Source organism: Nannospalax galili, unplaced genomic scaffold (assembly GCF_000622305.1).
Source record: "Nannospalax galili isolate Female #2095 unplaced genomic scaffold, S.galili_v1.0 scaffold184, whole genome shotgun sequence".
Classification (NCBI taxonomy): domain Eukaryota; kingdom Metazoa; phylum Chordata; class Mammalia; order Rodentia; family Spalacidae; genus Nannospalax; species Nannospalax galili.
Window position 1 is genome coordinate 2,331,521 of NW_008351649.1, and position 18,076 is coordinate 2,349,596.

The following is an 18,076-nucleotide window of genomic DNA, read 5'->3' on the forward strand; positions in this document are numbered from 1 at the left end:
TATTGGTAGAAGGATAAAATTTTGGTGTAGGCCATGGTCATTTGCAGATTCACAGCTATATGGACCTGGAGGTCATTCATTTGACGATGGACATTTATACATGTTACTGTGTCCAGGACCTCATGGGACAGTGCAAGGATGGAACTGGCCACTTTAAGATACATGCAAAGGCCTGGGGGACAGCCAGGCCAAGCTCGAGCTATACCACCCTCCGCTGCAGCCAGGGTCAAAACTGAGGGGTACTCAGAAACACAGAGGTCATGCCTGTGCCTGTCTCCCAGACCACCTGGGCCCCTCTCTCCGAACGCTGTGCACCTGCACAGATGATTTCTTGGACCACACCTGTCCTCTCTCCTGTGAGCCTAATGGTTTCCTTGCTGGTTTTTCAAAACCCACTTATTTTTTTTATTTTATTTTATGTGTATGAGTATATTGCCTGCATATATGTAAGCACACTCGTGTCGTACAATGCCCGAGGAGGACAGAGGAGGGCATAGAATCCCCTCGAACTGGAGTTACAGATAGCTGTTAGCCACCATGTAGATCCTGGGAACCGAACCTGGGTCCTCTACAAGAGCAGCCAGTGTTCTTAATCACTGACCCATCTATCCAGCCCTCAAACCCCACTCTTAAATCACACTGAAGTCTGGAGGAGCTGTTCTAGAAACTACCTCAGGCCATTTCTCACCCTTCTCACCCCTTCATGAGATTCCCAGTGCAGAGAACACAAACACCCTCGTAGGGTCCTCAGAGACATGCTGAGCTAACCATTGTCTACATCTGTCTGGTTCCCCTTCCCCTCTTTCCTCCTAGTTCATAATAAATACTCTTTGACCATTTTATAGTTCCTTGTGAGCTAAGCACCCAGGACCTTTGTATATGCTATTCCTTCAACTCTAGCCTTTCCTTGGATCCTTGGTTCTCATCCTCTAAGGGTTCTCTGACTACTGTCTAAAGGATTTGGTACTACCAACCCCTGGTATCCCATATATACTTTCTCGAGTCCCAAATGTTTGTCTCCTTTAAACCTGACCATGATTTGGAATATGTGTTTGTGTGTGTGTGTGTGTGTGTGTGTGTGTGTATGTGTGCATGTGGTGTATGTGTGTACACAAGTGTGTACACAAACGTATATGTGCATGTGGTCTGTGTTCCTTGTGTACGTGTGTGCACAGGTGAATACATGCACACATGCGTGTGTCGAGGACAACAGTGAACATCTGATGTCTTCCTCTATCACTCTCTATTTGCATGTACACAAGTGCGTACATACACATGTGTAAGTGCATGTGGTGTATATGTTCCTATATGTGTATGTGTGTGTATACAGGTGCATACATGAACATGTGTATGTGTGTGTGGTATATGTGCTCCTGTATGTGTATGTGTATAAACAGGTGCATACACGAACATGTATATGTGCATGTGGTCTGTGTTCCTTGTATACGTGTGTGTACAGGTATGCACATACACACGTGTGTGCGTGTGTGTGTGTGTGTGTGTGTGTAGGACAACAGTCAACATCTGGTATCCTCCTCTATCACTCTCTATCTTATTTTTTTGGAACAGGATCCCTCACTTACCTAGAGCTCAGTGATTCAGCAAGGCTAGCTGGCCAGCAAACTCCAGTAACCCTCCTGCTTCTGCCTCCCCAGAGCTGGGACTGCAGGCACACATCACCATGCCCAGTTTTTCATGTAGGTGCTATAGATCCAAACTCTGGTCCTCAGGTTTGCACAGCAAGCATTTTATTGACTGACCCATCTCCTCAGCCCCTGTGATCCTTGTGCTTGTCTGTTACTAGCTCAGGAGTTCCTCACTGAAATCTGGCACAGAGTTGCAACAGGATTCAAGCCATCCTTGGGGCTGGATCACTGTGGCTCCCATCGTTCCCCAGCTGTACACTCATGACACTGGTGTACAAATGATAGCTTTGAGCTGGAAAACTTAGGACAACACACACACACACACACACACACACACACACACACACACATCTCAGCTTCCTCTTCTGTGAACTAGAATTAGATACTCCATTAAATATGGTGCTTTGATGATCTGTTAGGAGTTAACTACAAGGACTACATGATTCTTAGAATAGCACTCAGTGCATGAAAAGCATACCACTGCTACCATCAGCACCACCACCATCATCACCACCATCATCATCACCAGCACCACCACCACCATCACCACCCCCATCATCATCATCATGTTCTAGCATGTGGCTATAAGTATCAATATACATTGGAATGCAAAGACTTCTAATGGGAGAAGGGTTTTTCTGATAGCTCACTAATAATCTTATATTGATATTTGACTGATATCAAAAAGATAACATTTTTGGATGTATTTCTCTGAGCGACTATCTAGTTGATTAGCCCAGTCACAGAGAGTGGGAAAGATCTTTGTAGCCAGACAAATAAACATGACATAACTCATATAACAAAAGAGAAACTTGAAAATGAAGTATCTAAGATCAAAGTCGTTTCAAATGTGGCACTCCAACATTCGTGCCATCCGTGTCAGAGTTCAAGAACTCAAACATTCGCGGTCTCCATGACTTTTGTCTTAACTTCATAAGGCAGATGTCATCAGTTCCATTTTATAGCTGTGGTCCGGAGACCTCATAACTTGCCCAAAGACAGCCAGCCACCTTCCCCAGGCTCATGTTCCAGGGGCTATACCACCCTTCAGCCTGTGTTCCCTCACTTAACACCACCATCAACCCACATGCTAGAGATCAATAAACTTAGTCCTGAAAAGCCTGACAGCATAGCCAAGGCCAGTCAGTCAGTGTGGCAGAGTGGAGCTTTGAAGCTGAGCTTCCCGAATACACCCTTTGCCACCCATGCTATTCTGCTCAGAGAACTATTATTTTCTTTCAGATAGTAGAAAGAAGTTGACTTTTCCCTATTAAAAAATCTTAAGGCCAGGTGTGGTGGCATACACCTTTAATCCCAGATCTTGGGAGGCAGAGGCAGGCGGATCTCTGTGAGTTCAAGGCCAGCCTGGTCTACATAGTGAGTTCCAGGACAACTGGGGCTACAGGTTAAGAGCACTGGCTGTTCTTGCAGAAGACTCAGGTTTGAATTCCAGCATCCACATGGTGGTTAACAACTGTCTGTAACCCCAGTTCCAGGGGATCCGTTGCTCTTTTCTGACCTCTGGCACTGAATGATATGGGTGCACTTACACACATGCAAGCATGACGCTCACACACATAAAATAAAAATAATTTTAAAAAATTTAATCTAAAAAGTAAATGAATGGCATCAGCAGATGAAGTGCTAAATAATATATCTATTGTATCAGAGGAGAAAAGCCTGTCCTGAAAGGCTCTGTGAGAGGGGCGACTGGAAGAAACCTCTGCTGGAGTGTAGCCTTCCCATGCTAACCTCCTTTGGATTCCCTAGAAGATTTTTGCCCAGGCTCAGGCACCCGTGGACTTCACAAATGCTCACTGACTGACCCTCTGTGTTAGTAAGATGCTCCTGGGGCCACCTCCCCTTCCCTGCATGTTGGTAACCCACCCTTTCAACATTGGCAGTGGGTGAGGGCAGTCCATGTCCTTACATTATAATTGTTGGGTGCAGGAGTTTCCGATTTGTCTACTTTGATGAAGCTTGGTAGCTGGAACATGCTGGAACAGGAATTGCTGAAGTCCTTCTTTGACACCAATTCTGACGGGATGGTGTACGCATTCGCCGCAGGATATTTAGAAATGATGTTGCCCAGCCGGGCACACTGTGAGGAGGAAGTCAAAGGAATCAGCATTATCATGCAGTCAGGTGGCTATAAATTTAGGACAGAGGTCAAAAGGAAGGGACCCTGTACCAGGTCCATCTGTGGTTCGTTGGTTGGTTGGTTGGTTGGTTGGTTGGTTGGTTGGTTGGTTGGTTGGTTTGTTGAGACAAAGTCTCACTCTGTAGCCCAGGCTGCCTTGGAACTCAGTGTGTAGTTCAGGCTGGCTTCAAACTGCCAATATTCCTCCTGCTTCAGCCTCCCCAGTGCCGGGATGATTGGCGTAAGCCACCACGCCCAGCTTACAAGTGTCTTCTAAAAGGCGAGACTGTAGCAAGTAACAGTGGTATGCAGACCTTGGGCTTTGAGAATTTGCTCCTGGAAAATGCAAGTTCAGACCTGTTTCAACTTCTGTAAACTGACCCAAATTAGTCGTCTTCTGTTTGAGACTTGGCAAGGATAATTTTGCCATCAATACACTTCCACCTAGTCCTGTTCTAGGCCACTTACAGCTGCCTCATCAGTGGCAGGGTAACTCAGGTAATGGGAAGGGTTAGAGGTCATTCCAATGGCCTCTATAAGGAGCTGCTTTGGGTATCTTAAAAGGCAGTGCTGCTCGGAGCTGGCTGTTCACCCATGCCTCCCACCCCCACCAAATCACTGTTTTCACACCAGGTATGGTAGCATGCACCTGTAATCCAGCACTTGGAAGGCAGAGGTAAGACAACACTGAGTTTGAGGTCAGCCTTGGCCATGTAATAAGATGCTGTCTCAAAAAAAAGTCACCAGGGCTGGAGAGATGGCTCATCAATTAAGAGCACTAGCTGCTCTATCAGAGGATCAGAGTTTGGTTCCTAGTACCCACATGGCAGCTAACAACCATCCTTAACTCCAGTTCCAGAGGATCCAACACCCTCATCTGGCCTCCATAGGTATTGTATGCACATGGTACACTTACCTATATAAATGCAAAGCACTCATAAAATAAAAATAAATAAAGCCAAAAAATTGTATTAAAAATCATCCAAAACAACAAAAAAAATTTACTGCTTTCACAAAACCCACAATAGTTAATGCTGTTTCAGTAGAAACAACCATCCCTTTCAGGAAAGCACAATAAACTATTTTCAGTTAAAGACAAACACAATCGGGCTAGAGAGATGGCTCAGCGGTTAAGAGCACTGACTGCTCTTGCAGAGGACCCGGGTTCAATTCCTGGCACCCACATGGTCGTTAACTATCTGTAGCTCCAGTTCCAGGGGATCTGACATCTTCTTCTGACCTCCATGGGCATTGCACGACACGGGTGCACTTACATGCATGCAGGCAATACACTCATACACACAAAATAAAAATTAAAAAAAAAGACAAACACAATGTTTGCCAAATAAATAGGAACAAAAGCCATAGAAACTCAGTGATAACATCTCCTTACCCTAGGACAGAATGACTGGTATTGGACTCCGATAAAACAAAAAATTTCCCATAATTTTATGGTTAAAAGCTTGGGAACATTGCCCTGGGTCTTCTCCACTCCTTAGAGGTCAATAACAGTACAAGCACAGGAAGGGGAAAACTGAGAGAGACGTTGCTCCTCCTACCCCTCCCTAGGGCTTATAGGGATGATTTTCAGCTCTGGTTTACGGACCCCCAGAGGTATGTGAACGGGGGCTAGCCTCATCCAGATTCTAACCTGGGTTCAAGTCCCAGCTCTACCTGTAAGCATTTTCAGTGTCCACAGAAGCAAAAACACTTCACACACACACCCAGCCTTGTAGATGTGGTGCCTTCGCTTTGGGGCCAATTGTTTATCAAGTATTTGTTGTTGCCTTTGGTTTTCATGGCAACCCCAAGCAGGGACATTATGAGAATCGCCATTTTACAGCAGAAAAAAAAAAGCTGCACTTCTGCTAGTAAAGTGGTGGGACCAGCGTCTTCATTCATCAAGGCGGTCTGCCTCCACCCTGTGATGAGCGTCAGATATAACATTCTAAAGAGAAATGGGTCCAGAGGCACAGCCTGGAGTAACAGCAAACTACTTCCATCATGGCATGCTTTAGCCTTCGAAGACCCATCACTTTTATATTTGGAGGCAGGGGTGGGGGTGTTCTGAAAACTTCCCTGTGGAGGCAAAGTTTCCTGAGGCGTTGGAATAGGAACAGTGTCCAAAGAACTCACTCTTCAATGCTCTACATTCTTGGGTTTACCTTCCAGGCCTGTGGTCTCCACTCAGGCCCCAGGCTGGCATTTATGAACCTCTCCCCAGCACATACCACTTCCAGAACCACTCCTACCGTGGTGCAACCCGGAAAGGCCTCTAGAGGCCCCACCCTCCTGCTTCATCTGCCTTCTTAGTCAGACAGCAGAAGCCTCCAGAGCCAAAACTTAAATGCCTTAATATGGTGTTTCATAGCATGTCAACTCTGAGAGGTGACAGGTCTCAAAATGCGGGGTGTAGTTGTTCCAGCAGCCATCAGGAAGTATGTAAAATTTACAGTCCTGTAGAGACTTTTGAGTGGCTTCACAATTATTAATCACCCTCCTCTGGGCTGTCATGATCTTTCTCTGAGGAGAAAGGCTTTAATTCCCTGAGTCTTAGGATCTAGAAGTGGGGAAGGTGCTAATACAAAAGTCACTGAAGGGCTGAAGAAGTAGCATCCTGCCCCTCATCTAGGTCACAAAGGAACTAAGGACCATGTGGGGGTCTCACCAACCACTTCAGACCTCTGACCAAGGACACAAGAACCTAAGTATTTAGAAATAAAAGCTGGGACTGGAGAGATGGCTAAGTGGTTAAGAACACTTGCTGCTCTTTCAGAGGACCAAAGTTTAGCTCCCAGCACCCACATCAGACTGTTTACAGCCTGTAACTTCAGCTCCAGGGGATCTGATGCCAGCTTCTGGCTTCTTAAGGTGTGTGCACACATGGGGTGCACACACGCCCTCCACATACGCATAATTAAACATTGATCTTTTTGAAAAAGAAAGAAAAGGAATGTGAAGCCAGGTAAAATTGTTACACCCTGATCCTGCGACCCCCAGTGACCAAGGAGTCCGGAGAGCATGCAAAAGCAAAGAGCCTTTATTCAGGCTTAAGCTCCGGCCTCAGATTTCACCAACACAGCGGATCCGTACTGAGAGCCCCAAACTACGCTTTTATATGGAAGTTTCACAGAAGCCCGGGCGCCAAGCATCCTTTAAAATGATCGGATGGTCCTATGCCCTGAGTACGGGGAGGATTCTTACTGGTAGGGGCTGTCTTTAGGGCATTGGGATGCGCTGACTGTAATCTGTGAGGCCAGAAGTTTCTGTTTTTACCTTATAAGGCTTTTATATATGCCCGGGCTTGCTTAACCTATAGCTTTCCGGGGTGGGGGGTAGTAACCAAAGATTTACAACATGCCTGGGCTTGCCCGGGCTTGCCTGAAACAGCCAGCCAAAATGGAGTCAGTTCATCTGACTCTTCACAGTGGCATCTGCTTTGGTTTGGTTTGGTTTGGTTTGGTTTGGTTTGGTTTGGTTTGGTTTGAGAAACAAAACAAAACAAAACAAAACAAAACAAAGAAACTGAAGTCTCAGGACCATCAAAAAGGTCAAGCCAACATCTGCCTTCTTCTGTTTTCATTATTTATTTATTTATTTATTTATTTATTATTTAAATAGAGCTTGATTGGGCTGGGCATGGTGGTGCATGCCTTTAATTACTCAAGAAGCAGAGGCAGGTGGATCTCTGTAAGATTGAGGCCAGCCTGGTCTACATAATGATTCCAGGCCAACTGAGGTACAGGGAGACTCTGTCTCAAAAAGACCAAAAAAAAAAAGGGCTTAATTGTGTTCTACAGCTCTCAGACCTTCCATGGGCCTTCTGCCCTGAATGGACAGCCTCACCATCTGGAAGTTACTTCAGGTGAAGCCTGGCAGGAACTTGACCATGCCTCTCTCTAATCCAGTCCCTTCTTGATACCAAGAAGGGATGGCAGTGCCACTGTTTGGCAAAAAAAGTTCTCAGAGAGAAAACCTGGGTGCTTCAGGAAGTCTTGAGGGTGACTCAGACAGGGTCAGTGCAGACGCATGGCCTTCTTTGCAGTTTCTGAGAGTCTCTCACTGCAGTTTGCCCAGAGCCTGCAGGAAGTCTCTGCTTTTATGATGCACAGAAAGGTGACGTGCATGAGGTCACATGAGACTCCACAGCTGAGTCAGGGTTAGGTCTTCAATCCATCTCCAATGCTGGGCACTGTGAGATACCACTTTTTGCCAGTTGCTTTGGAGTCTTTCTCCTGGGAGGGGACAGGACATCAGCTCTAAGTCTAGCTATTCTGTGAACCTACTGGGGGTATCGTGACCTTGAAACTTTATTCCAAAGTCATTTTCTCCTGTGTATTCAACTCTGCCAAACCAACTTCCAACAAAACCAAAGTGACTACATTCAATGGGCCATAAATGGTCCTTTTGTGTGGTAATAGAAAATTAGGGGCTGGAGAGATGGCTCAGCAGTTAAGAACACTGCCTGCTCTTGCAGAGGACCTGGGTTCAATTTCCAGCACCTACATGGCAGCTAACAACCACCAGTAACTCCAGTTTCAGGGAATCCAACACCCTCTTCTGACCTCGTTGGGCATTGCACAACATGTGTGTACTTACACACATGCAGGCAATACACTCACACACATAAAATTTTAAATTTTAAAAATTTTTTAAAAGAAAATTAGTCCCAGCGTCAGGCATAATAATGTGTCTGTATAAGAGACTCATAACCTTTAAAGGGACAAGAAGGCACACGTGTTCTGTTGAAGTCAGAGTCTGGCTCAGCTTTCTTTCTCTCTGTTCCACCTCAGGCAACCTTGCTCTGACCTGCCTGCCAATTTAGGCTGAGGATGTAACTCCATGGCAAAGTGCCTACCTACCAGGTTCAAGGGTTTGGGTTCTACCATCCTCAGGACACACATACACATCCCAAAACAAAAACTACAAAAGGGCTGCCTTTTCCCAAGTCTGCTCAGGGTCACTTGCACTTCATGGGGCTATTTGACTATGAACCCTCAACAAAAGTTAAGTATCACACCGTAACATACAAAAATCACTGTACTTCAGGTCCAGTACCTTCTCTTAATCCTCTCTCTCTCTCTCTCTCTCTCTCTCTCTCTCTCTCTCTCTCTTCTCTCTCTCTCATTACATTTATTTATTTAGTGGGGGGGGTGTTCATGCTCTCGACACAGTATGGAGGTAAGAGAATAACTTTGCAGGAGCTGGTTCTCTCCTTCTTCCATGTGAGTGTCAGGATTCGAACTGAGGTCATCAGGCTTGGCAGCAAACACTCTACCCTCTGAGTCATCTCACCAGCCCCCTGCTCTCTTTTTTGTTCCATCCAATTTCTCAGTGATTTGAACAACCCAATGACATTAAGCAAGTGTTAAAAATCATTTCAGGGGGGCTGGAGAGACGGCTCAGCAGTTAAGAGCAATGACTGTTCTTACAGAAGACCCAGGTTTGAATCCCAGCATCCACATGGCAGATAACAATTATCCATAACTCCAGTTCCAGGGGATCCAACAGCCTCTTCTGTCCTCTTCAGGCTGATAGGTAAAAAGTAGCCCATGGATGAATCCAGTTGATCAGGAGAATGCACCAGGACACAGGTAAGACTCCATCGGAATAGAGTTTATTAGCAAAAGAAGACATGGGACAGATTCCCTTCAGGGCATGGAAAATGTCTGCCCAGGTTGTGAGCTGGGGTCTTTTTAAGGGGGAGGCTTCTGCTTCCTGCAGAAGGCAGGAAGATGTATTTTTTTTTAAGGTGGGGGGGGCAGGGAGCCCAACTGTTAAAACCTGTTCTCCTTAGAGATCAAAGGGGAAGCCTGCCTGCCCTGTTGGCCAAACAGTGGAGAAAAGTCTGCTTCTCTTGACTTCAAAGACCAAGGTGTTTATCAGCTCAGTTCCCTTTTCTCAGGAGCTTGAGAAGTAGATGAGACCCTGTTGGTGAGGGGGCAGGGCTATCTGAACCTTAACATTACCTACATGCAGGCATAACACTCATACATATAAAATAAAAATAATAAATAATGCTGGGTGTGGGTGGCACATACCTTTAATCCCAGCACTGGGGAGGCAGAGGCAGACAGATCTCTGTGAATTCAAGGCCAGCCTGGTCTACATAGTGAGTTGACCCTGTCTCAAAAAGACCAAAAAATAAAAAAAAATAAATAATAATAATAAATAAAATATTTAGGAAAAAAATTCATTTCAGGGCTAGATGCTTCAGAATTTTCCCAGCATGCCTAAAAACGTCAGGCAAACACTTGTTGCTTCTACTCAATGACCACAACTGTGAGTTGGATAATCGATAAAGTTCTAGCTTTTTTTAAACCACTTTATCCTCAGGTGTCCATTGGGAAAAATGGCCTAAAGATACAGAGCTAATGAAATCACAGGAGGTGTTTACTTCCTTAATTAGAACCCAGGACTTCTGAAGAGGAAGGCTCAGCTGTCCAACATGTCATGATGTAATGCTGGAGGAAACAGCTGACCCGTTAACACCCAAGGGCTCTCACCGTGGAGGGAAAAGTACACGTTCCTCTCTTGGAAAGTGAGGCGCTGTTGAATACCGGAGACTGATGGATAACGTTGTAGAACCCAGGACCCGGGTTGTCATCCTGAAAGGGATGAGAATGCAGCATCATTGGACATCGTGTTTTTCCACCAGCTTTCCATCCATTAGCACTAAGCCTCCCTCTAATCCTACAGGGCAGGCCACACCATTATCAGGGTGACAGCCTGGCTGCAGCATTTCCTTGACTTGCCCAACCTCCTTGTCAGTTACCAAGAAGAAGGGGCAGAAATTCTAACCCCAGCTGGGACTCCCAAGACCCTTGCTATTTCTGCTAAGCAGCCGTCCTACGTTCTAGACTCTTGTTTTTTTCATGTCATTAGGGAAATGAGCTGGTGTGCATGTCAGCCTGCGTGGAGTAGGTCAGCCAAGCCCTCACCAAGGGGAGGGTGCAATTTCACAGTAACCACACCTCACCTGACTCAGCTTCCTCCTCAGGCCTCTGAGAAGAGAAATCGGGGAGTGTTTGTGTTTATAAAGCAAAATGAAACAAAAACAACCTTCATTCCAAACCAGGCCAAGGCGCACCATGGGGCCCAAGGGTAACTAGAGACAGATGCTCTAGGGAACAGGGAGCAGACGCAGGATCTGAGGGAGCTCTGCTGCTGGAGCTACCTCTACTTCCATCTCATTTCCCATGCTGGTTACCAAGGGAACACCAGGGTTGACTCAAGCTGGCTCAGTGGCATGAAATGAGGAGATGCTTTGTTGTTGGTTTCCTGTATCCTGTCTGGTCCAGGAACTTTTCAAAACTGGTCTCGTTTTCACCATCGCCCAGTGAGGAAGGGATTACCATACTCATTTCAAAAGGAGGCACATGTAGGTGAATTTACCTGAAGCCTCACTGCTGTAAGGCAGTACCTGACTCAAGTCAGGGCTGGGTGTCACCAGAGCCACTTTACAGAAAGTGAAGTCAGGCATGTGGGGCCCCAACTAATAGGTGGTAAACCCCAGATCTGAGCCCAGGGACCCTGACTCCTGAGCTTGCTCTCTCCAATCCTGTCTCCATTGGCCCTGTTGCCTTACCCGAGGCAGAAAGAAAACTTGAAGTACCACTAATGTCTTCCAGAACTTTCTAGTCTCAGGGACAGAGGCAGAGTGATCATGGCTTATTTTAAGGAATAGAGGCATGAGTGCTGTTAGGATCCTTGGGGCTGAATTTTTATTTGTCTATCTATCTATCTATCTATCTATCTATCTATCTATCTATCTATCTATCTATCTATCTATCTATCTATCTATCTATCTATCTATCTATCTATCTATCTATCTATCTATCTATCTATCTATCTATCTATCTATCTATCTATCTATCTATCTATCTATCTATCTATCTATCTATCTATCTATCTATCTATCTATCTATCTATCTATCTATCTATCTATCTATCTATCTATCTATCTATCTATCTATCTATCTATCTATCTATCTATCTATCTATCTATCTATCTATCTATCTATCTATCTATCTATCTATCTATCTATCTATCTGTCTGTCTGTCTGTCTGTCTGTCTATCTACTGTAACCTCAGCTAACCGGGAACTCACTATGTAAACCATGAGGGTGTGTGTGTGTGTGGTGTGTGTGTGGTATGTGTGTGATGTGTGTGATGTGTGTGTGTGATGTGTGTGTGATGTGTGATGTATGTGTGTGATGTGTGTGTGATGTGTGTGGGGTGTGTGTGTGTGAGTGTGTGATGTGGGGGTGTGTGTGTGTGAGTGTGTGATGTGTGTGTGATGTGTGTGATGTGTGTGTGGTGTGTGTGTGTGTGATGTGTGTGTGAGTGTGGTGTGTGTGTGTGTGTGTGTGTGTGTGTGTGTGTGTGTGTAGCCTATGTGTGATGTGTGATGTGTGTGTGTGGTGTGTGTGTGTGGTGTGTGTGTGATGTGTGTGTGTGATGTGTGTGTGGTGTGTGTGTGGTGTGTGTGTGGTGTGTGTGTGGTGTGTGTGATGTGTATGATGTGTGTGTGGTGTGTGATGTGTGTGTGTGATGTGTGTGTGTGTGATGTGTGTGATGTGTGTGTGGTGTGTGTGGTGTGTGTGTGTGATGTGTGTGCTGTGTGTGTGATGTGTGTGTGTGATGTGTGTGTGATGTGTGTGTGGTGTGTGTGTGATGTGTGTGTGGTGTGTGTGTGGTGTGTGTGTGGTGTGTGTGTGGTGTGTGTGATGTGTGTGATGTGTGTGTGGTGTGTGATGTGTGTGTGTGATGTGTGTGTGTGTGATGTGTGTGATGTGTGTGTGGTGTGTGTGTGTGATGTGTGTGATATGTGTGTGTGATGTGTGTGATGTGTGTGTGGTGCGTGTCTGTGATGTGTGTGTGGTGTGTGTGTGATGTGGGTGTATGTGATGTGTGTGATGTGTGTGTGGTGTGTGTGTGTGATGTGTGTGTGGTGTGTGTGTGACGTGTGTGTGTGGTGTGTGATGTGTGTGTGTGATGTGTGTGTGTGGTGTGTGTGTGTCATGTGTGTGTGTGTGATGTGTGTGTGGTGTGTGTGTGTGTGATGTGTGTGATATGTGTGTGTGATGTGTGTGATGTGTGTGTGGTGTGTGTCTGTGATGTGTGTGTGGTGTGTGTGTGATGTGGGTGTATGTGATGTGTGTGATGTGTGTGTGGTGTGTGTGTGGTGTGTGTGTGATGTGTGTGGGGGGTGTGTGTGGTGTGTGTGTGTGGTGTGTGTGATGTGTGTGTGATATGTGTATGTGATGTGTGTGATGTGTGTGTGGTGTGTGTGTGGTGTGTGTGTGTGATGTGTGTGTGTGTGATGTGTGTGATGTGTGTGGTGTGTGTGTGTGTGATGTGTGTGTGGTGTGTGTGGGTGATGTGTGTGGTGTGTGTGTGTGATGTGTGTGGTGTGTGTGATGTGTGTGTGATATGTGTATGTGATGTGTGTGATGTGTGTGTGGTGTGTGTGATGTGTGTGTGATGTGTGTGTGGTGTGTGTGGTGTGTGTGTGTGATGTGTGTGTGATGTGTGTGTGATGTGTGTGTGTGATGTGTGTGTGATGTGTGTGTGATGTGTGTGTGTGATGTGTGTGTGATGTGTGTGTGATGTGTGTGTGTGATGTGTGTGTGATGTGTGTGTGATGTGTGTGTGTGATGTGTGTGTGATGTGTGTGTGATGTGTGTGTGTGATGTGTGTGTGATGTGTGTGTGATGTGTGTGTGTGATGTGTGTGTGATGTGTGTGTGATGTGTGTGTGTGATGTGTGTGTGATGTGTGTGTGATGTGTGTGTGTGATGTGTGTGTGATGTGTGTGTGATGTGTGTGTGTGATGTGTGTGTGATGTGTGTGTGATGTGTGTGTGTGATGTGTGTGTGATGTGTGTGTGATGTGTGTGTGTGATGTGTGTGTGATGTGTGTGTGATGTGTGTGTGTGATGTGTGTGTGATGTGTGTGTGATGTGTGTGTGTGATGTGTGTGTGATGTGTGTGTGATGTGTGTGTGTGATGTGTGTGTGATGTGTGTGTGATGTGTGTGTGTGATGTGTGTGTGATGTGTGTGTGATGTGTGTGTGTGATGTGTGTGTGATGTGTGTGTGATGTGTGTGTGTGATGTGTGTGTGATGTGTGTGTGATGTGTGTGTGTGATGTGTGTGTGATGTGTGTGTGATGTGTGTGTGTGATGTGTGTGTGATGTGTGTGTGATGTGTGTGTGTGATGTGTGTGTGATGTGTGTGTGATGTGTGTGTGTGATGTGTGTGTGATGTGTGTGTGATGTGTGTGTGTGATGTGTGTGTGATGTGTGTGTGATGTGTGTGTGTGATGTGTGTGTGATGTGTGTGTGATGTGTGTGTGTGATGTGTGTGTGATGTGTGTGTGATGTGTGTGTGTGATGTGTGTGTGATGTGTGTGTGATGTGTGTGTGTGATGTGTGTGTGATGTGTGTGTGATGTGTGTGTGTGATGTGTGTGTGATGTGTGTGTGATGTGTGTGTGTGATGTGTGTGTGATGTGTGTGTGATGTGTGTGTGTGATGTGTGTGTGATGTGTGTGTGATGTGTGTGTGTGATGTGTGTGTGATGTGTGTGTGATGTGTGTGTGTGATGTGTGTGTGATGTGTGTGTGATGTGTGTGTGTGATGTGTGTGTGATGTGTGTGTGATGTGTGTGTGTGATGTGTGTGTGATGTGTGTGTGATGTGTGTGTGTGATGTGTGTGTGATGTGTGTGTGATGTGTGTGTGTGATGTGTGTGTGATGTGTGTGTGATGTGTGTGTGTGATGTGTGTGTGATGTGTGTGTGATGTGTGTGTGTGATGTGTGTGTGATGTGTGTGTGATGTGTGTGTGTGATGTGTGTGTGATGTGTGTGTGATGTGTGTGTGTGATGTGTGTGTGATGTGTGTGTGATGTGTGTGTGTGATGTGTGTGTGATGTGTGTGTGATGTGTGTGTGTGATGTGTGTGTGATGTGTGTGTGATGTGTGTGTGTGATGTGTGTGTGATGTGTGTGTGATGTGTGTGTGTGATGTGTGTGTGATGTGTGTGTGATGTGTGTGTGTGATGTGTGTGTGATGTGTGTGTGGTGTGTGTGTGTGATGTGTGTGGTGTGTGTGTGTGATGTGTGTGTGTGATGTGTGTAATGTGTGTGATGTGTGTGTGATCTGTGTGTGGTGTGTGTGTGATGTGTGTGTGGTGTGTGTGTGGTGTGTGTGGGGTGTGTGTGGTGTGTGTGTGGTGTGTGTGATGTGTGTGTGGTGTGTGTGTGTGTGATGTGTGCGTGGTGTGTGATGTGTGTGTGTGTGATGTGTGTGTGTGATGTGTGTGATGTATGTGTGGTGTGTGTGTGTGATGTGTGTGTGGTGTGTGTGTGTGTGATGTGTGCGTGTGGTGTGTGTTGTGTGTGTGTGATGTGTGTGATGTATGTGTGGTGTGTGTGTGTGATGTGTGTGTGGGGTGTGTGATGTGTGTGTGGTGTGTGTGGGGTGTGTGTGTGTGTGGTGTGTGTGTGATGTGTGTGTGTGTGATGTGTGTGTGGTGTGTGTGTGTGTGATGTGTGTGATATGTGTGTGTGATGTGTGTGATGTGTGTGTGGTGTGTGTCTGTGATGTGTGTGTGGTGTGTGTGTGTGATGTGTGTGTGTGGTGTGTGATGTGTGATGTGTGTGTGTGATGTGTGTGTGGTGTGTGTGTGTGTGATGTGTGTTTGGTGGTATAGTATGATGTGGTATGTGGTGTATGGTATGGTGTGTGATGTGTGTGTGTGTGATGTGTGTGATGTGTGTGTGATGTGTGTGTGGTGTGTGTGTGATGTGTGTGTGTGTGGTGTGTGTGATGTGTGTGTGTGGTGTGTGTGTGTGTGATGTGTGTGGTGTATGTGATGTGTGTGTGGTGTGTGTGTGTGATGTGTGTGTGAGTGTATGCACGTGGGCACACCTGTACCATGTCATGAGTGTGGAGATCAGAGTACAGCTTTCAGGAGTCAGCTCTTTCCTTCCACCGTGAGTCCCAGGGATCAAACTTGGGCCGTCACTCCGGCAGCAAGCCACCTTATCAGCCTGGGGCTGAAGTTTTTTCAATTGATTTTTTTTGAGAATTTCATACAATACATCTTAATTATATTTAGGCCCCTTCCCCATCTGCACCCTCCCAAATCCCCCCACACTGGTTTTCATGCATTCTGTCATGTATGTTAAGAACTATTGAGCCAAGATTTTGTCCTTTGGTATGAGCCCATCCACTGGAGCCTGGTCAACCTATTTAGTGTCACTCCCTTAAAGAAAACCAACTCTCCCTTTCCCAGTAGTCATCGGCTGAATTTTAAATGCTGTGAATCCTCTGACCCTTGCTTGGTGGTGGGGGGGCCAGGGTAATGGACTCCCACTTAACAGGTGGCGATGGCTTATGAGAGACAGAAAGGGAATTGACCGTAAGGGACAGTGAGACAGGCAGCAAGAGAGGTAGCGCAAAAGCAAGGACACAGCTCCCAGGCGGAGGGTCAAAGACACACGGCACTGTGGGTACAGACATGAAGAACGCAGCTGGCTTCCCCGGGCAGTGTCTGCACTGTGCCCAGCATGGCACTGAAACTTTACACACATTGGTCATTGAGTTTCCATTTGAAAGGTAAAAAGATGGGGTCAAAAGAGAGAAGACCAAAGGTCACATAGTCAGAGCTAAATTTTAAACCTAGGTCATCTGACTAGGAATCTCCTCCTAACCACAAAACCAAACCACCTCTCAGATGAGATTGCACAATATATAAGAAAGCACCCCGAGGTTAGAATGAGGAAGTCTCCTCTAAGTGGCTACCAGCTGCATGATCCTGAGTAAGTCACCTCTTTGGGCTGTAAATCCAAGTCCTGGATGCCAGTGAGCTTCCACTGTCACCAGGGAAAGCTACAGCAGGACATGTATGTGTAACATGTGACTCTTGTAGGTGCAAATGCTATACAGAGAAGGCATACATCTCTAGCTTCCAGTCCACCAGCAAATGCTCACCTGCCACCACCAATTCACAAGAATTTTCCAAGTCCCCCTGTGTGTCTGGTGAGCAAGGTTGCCAGGTAAAACACAGGAACCAAATGGTTACTCAGTCCAGTCTGCCCAGTTAAATTTGGATAACAAACAACAAACAGCTGTTTTTGTTTAAGTAACCCCTGAAGTATTTGGGACATGCTTATGCTAACATGATTACCTATCTCCAATTCTAATGTAACCAAGCATTTGTATTTTCCTTTGGTAAATCTGACAACTCCACTAGGTGTCCATAGTTCAACTGGGCCATACTGCAAACCAGCTACAGTCCCATTTCTTTCCAAATGGAAAGAAAGCTGGTACTGCAGAAGTGCAGTTTGCTCTGGATGAAAGTCCGGAGAGAGACCCTCGGGCTGTATAGCATGCTGGAGCTGGCCTGTGACAGCTTGTGAAGGAAATGTTAAACTCCTGCTTGAAATCAACCAGCATAGGAGTATTTACACCAGAGAAATTGGCAGAAGCTAAAATGGGAGCTTGTCCTGAGAAGGGGATAAGCTGGGTTAGGTTACCTGTTCACCATCTGCACATCATCACCCAGAAGGCTTCTTGGGAGGAATGTGTATGCAGGTGCAGAGGATCCAAGGCACTCTCATGTGGTCCTCTTAGGGTGGGCAGCTCTTAGGGTAGGCAGTATAAATCCAGACCTTTCACACGGTAATAGCTTGTGTGACCTGAGGCTCCGCAGAGCACACCCCAGACAATAAGAAACCAAGCTTGAACTGAGGTGAACTCAACCACCCTTTAGTTTCTTAGCCAAGACACCTCAGAAAGAAAAAGCCAAATAATATAAAACTGGGGGTCATGCAGAGGCAGAAGGGAGGAGAACTCTGTTTCTTAGGGGAGCTTTGCTGACTGCAGAGACCTGTGCCACGTGCTGTATGCTGTCTCCAAGCTCACCTCCAGTACTGAATGAGCAAATGCATATAAAGGGGCCATTGAGGTCATCTTGTTCATTGCCCACCACAGCCTCCATGGAGCCAGGGCTCACTCATACTGAGCAAGTGGTGGTTAATGAGTGTGCTCCCCTCCTCCCACCCAACACACACTTGAGTGACACTTGGCCGAGATGTACTTGAAGAGCTCATTGAACCAGCATGCCAGAAGTGGGAAACGACCCATTTTTACCTGAGCTTAGGAGAGGCCAGGAGAGGGGATGAGGGAGTCAGCATTCAACTCCCCAGCCTAGGTGTCTTCTCAGGCTCGGGGACAATTTCCTACTCCAGAACCTCCAGCCAAATGACTTCTGACACACTAGGG

General features: G+C 46.2%; 1 protein-coding gene across 4 annotated transcripts in view; it reads right to left on the reverse strand.

Annotated features, from left to right (window-relative positions):
• Stpg1 (sperm tail PG-rich repeat containing 1) overlaps positions 1 to 18,076 on the reverse strand; it is a 55,700-nt gene that overhangs the window by 18,429 nt on the left and 19,195 nt on the right. For all 4 annotated transcript variants that reach the window (XM_029553779.1, XM_029553781.1, XM_029553780.1 and 1 more), the window contains exons 4-5: positions 10,293 to 10,394; positions 3,577 to 3,747 (exon numbers count right to left, since the gene is read on the reverse strand). In XM_029553779.1, coding sequence (XP_029409639.1) covers positions 3,577 to 3,747; positions 10,293 to 10,394 — 273 coding nt within the window. The remainder of the gene's footprint in view (positions 1 to 3,576; positions 3,748 to 10,292; positions 10,395 to 18,076) is intronic.